The following is a 2,709-nucleotide window of genomic DNA, read 5'->3' on the forward strand; positions in this document are numbered from 1 at the left end:
CCACCTCAGCGGAGGACGCCACCGCACCTCCTCTGAGTCCGATCAAGGAGGCAAGGGCAGCAAAGGGCCGCACGCGAGGAAGAGAGGCCTGTCCGAGACGAAAACCAAGCCCAGGTTGGACAAGTGTGGCACCTTTGACTTGAGGAATGGGAAAGAGATGATGTGTGTTTGGGAATTTAACTGGCATCTATGTCTGTCTGCGACATTTTTGGCCCTTTTTTTGGATAATGCAAGCTTGTGTTAAAAGTTTGGAGTTTTGTTGGTAGGAATGGCGCTGTCTCACATAAGTGATATGCGGCAGTGTCTGTGGGGAAACCGGTCAGCTCTTTTGATACGTTTTTGGAGAACAAAAGCAATGGAGGTCTCTGCTTTTGCTAAGGCAACCTTTTGTTTGGTGATCCACCGTTTGCAGACGAGGCATGTCTCTTGTTGGGCCGATGCTGGAGCACACCAGCAAGTCAGTGGAAGGCAAAGCATGCGTGTGAACAAATCTACTGCATGTTTGCAAGTTTTGAGCAGTTTGTCATAACTTTGAGCATCTAATGAAGCTACTCACATCCTCTATGTCTGGGGTCCCCAAACTTTTTCTTCTGAGGGCCACATAACTGTTTTCTTCTCTGATGGGGGGCCCGGGGTTGGTTTGTGGGCTAACAGAAAAAGTCAAAACAATTAGAGCCCAAACGTAAACTTTTTTGGTTTTCCAGAAAGCCTCATTTAGCCAAATTTTACATAATTCACTTCTGTAATCTTCATTGTAAAAAAGTAATACTAAAACCTTTTAAAAACTAGATGTATGGCATTACCTGTGATAATGCTAGTGTGAATGCTGTAAGCTGAATTTGGCCACCTATGTTAGTACTGATACCTGAAGATGCTGAAATTGATAGCTGAAAACACTTGCACTAATAGCTGAAAATGCTGAAGTTGACAACTAGCTAAAATATTAGCTAAATGCCAAATATTAGCCCAAAAAAACAGAAAAAATATCTCAATTTAGCCAAAATGGCTAGTGTAAGGCTGAAATATTAGCTGAACTCCAAAACAGCCTAAAAATCCTTAGTAACCGCCAGATGCAAAAAAGATATGTTTCTGCGTAGGGGCCGGGCCAAATGTGGAGGCGGCCCCATCCGGCCCGCGGGCCGTAGTTTGGGGACCCCTGTTCCATGGTTGCATGTGGTTCCTGGATTTGTCTCTTGGTTTTTAAATGATGGAAACGGTTTTGTTTGACTCCTCACCGTGTTCTCCACAGCACCAGCATGAGTGGACTTCAAGGCCTCGCCACGGAGAACGTCTGGTTTGACAAACATCGCTACGATGAGGCGGAGAAACATTTCTATGAGGGAGTCAACGGCCCGGCCACTCAGCAGCAACAACAAGTACGAAATGACCACCAGAAACCTCCAATTTGATCTGAAATCACATCGTTTGATGCGACATGAATTTCCTGGAGCTGTCTTTCTGTTGGTTCGGGCGGCGGCGCTGAGCCGTCCGGGACAACTGTGTTCATGTGAGTCAAGACACTCGATTTAGAAGTGGCTTGTAGTGAGAAGGGTCAAGTGTTTGATCAGCTGTCTCTGCTTCTCAGTCCTCCTGGCAGCAGTTGAGGGAGTTCCTCCACTGAGAGATTAGAGTCTGCAGTTCCTAAAACTAAAGTGCTGAACCAAATAAAAACACATTTTCAATTGTTTTCTGTATTCTTCAGAGGTTACAGAGAAAGTAGAGGACGGGTTTAGAAACTCTGAGGAAGAGATTTGTATGGAGAGAAAATGGACTCACTGATTTGTGCGTGAACTAGAATCTTTGTGTGTGTATTCTTGATTCGTGCATAGCTTTGGATTTGTGTGTGTGTGTGTGTTTCTTGATATGTAATTCATATAATATATTTTTTTGCAAAAGTAAAAAAATTACAAAATTAAAGTACATACAAAATACAAGTTACACACGCACAAATTAAAATGACAACAGCCTGAAACTAATTACACAAAATCTTTAAAAAATACGCACGAGTCACCTACGCACACACAGCACATCAGTTACGCACGAATCTATTGTGAGACTCTTTTCACGTCTCACTGATTCATCCCTGAGTGATGCGTTTACACACTACTAGAATGCTCGTTCACCATAGTTTTCTTGTCAACCGTTTTAAACTTCGATTGTAAATAATATCCAGTAAAACTTGACATTTTCCCACTTACGATACAGGAAGCAACGATTCAATTATGAAACGACTATCAATGGATCCCAGATGTTTCTCTGTACTACAAGACACTAGACTGGACCAATATTACTTTTTAGGTAAAGACCAGATCAGTAAACTTGTTTAACTTTTATTGAGAACAAAAAAAATTCTGACGTGAAAAATATTTCATTTGATAATCAGAAATCTTTCACAGCATCAAAAGGGAAAAATGTTCCTGAACTCAACAACCTTAAATAAGATAATGTTACGTTTGATCTAGGGCTGGGCGATATGACGATAAAAAACCGTGTACGATATCCAAAGCTGACGATCTGTCATTTTTAAGAGATCGTTATATCGCGATCTTCTACGAAAAGCTGCAAGAGCGAGAAGGCAACAGCTTGTTGACAGCTGTGACTTTAAATCCGAGCTGCTGCTCCCCCCCCCTCCTCCTCCTCCCCGGTGTGTTTTTCCTGTTTGGAAGTCACGTGACAAACAACGGGACATAGTCGCGTGCGCCGTCGAGT

General features: G+C 42.7%; 1 protein-coding gene across 2 annotated transcripts in view; it reads left to right on the forward strand.

The window, feature by feature from the left end:
* The window catches only part of eef1da (eukaryotic translation elongation factor 1 delta a (guanine nucleotide exchange protein)), a 10,542-nt gene that overhangs the window by 4,501 nt on the left and 3,332 nt on the right, over positions 1–2,709 (forward strand). For both annotated transcript variants that reach the window (XM_036216210.1, XM_024273433.2), the window contains one exon: positions 1,250–1,376. In XM_036216210.1, coding sequence (XP_036072103.1) covers positions 1,250–1,376 — 127 coding nt within the window. The remainder of the gene's footprint in view (positions 1–1,249; positions 1,377–2,709) is intronic.

This window comes from Oryzias melastigma, linkage group LG17 (assembly GCF_002922805.2).
Source record: "Oryzias melastigma strain HK-1 linkage group LG17, ASM292280v2, whole genome shotgun sequence".
NCBI classification, from domain to species: domain Eukaryota; kingdom Metazoa; phylum Chordata; class Actinopteri; order Beloniformes; family Adrianichthyidae; genus Oryzias; species Oryzias melastigma.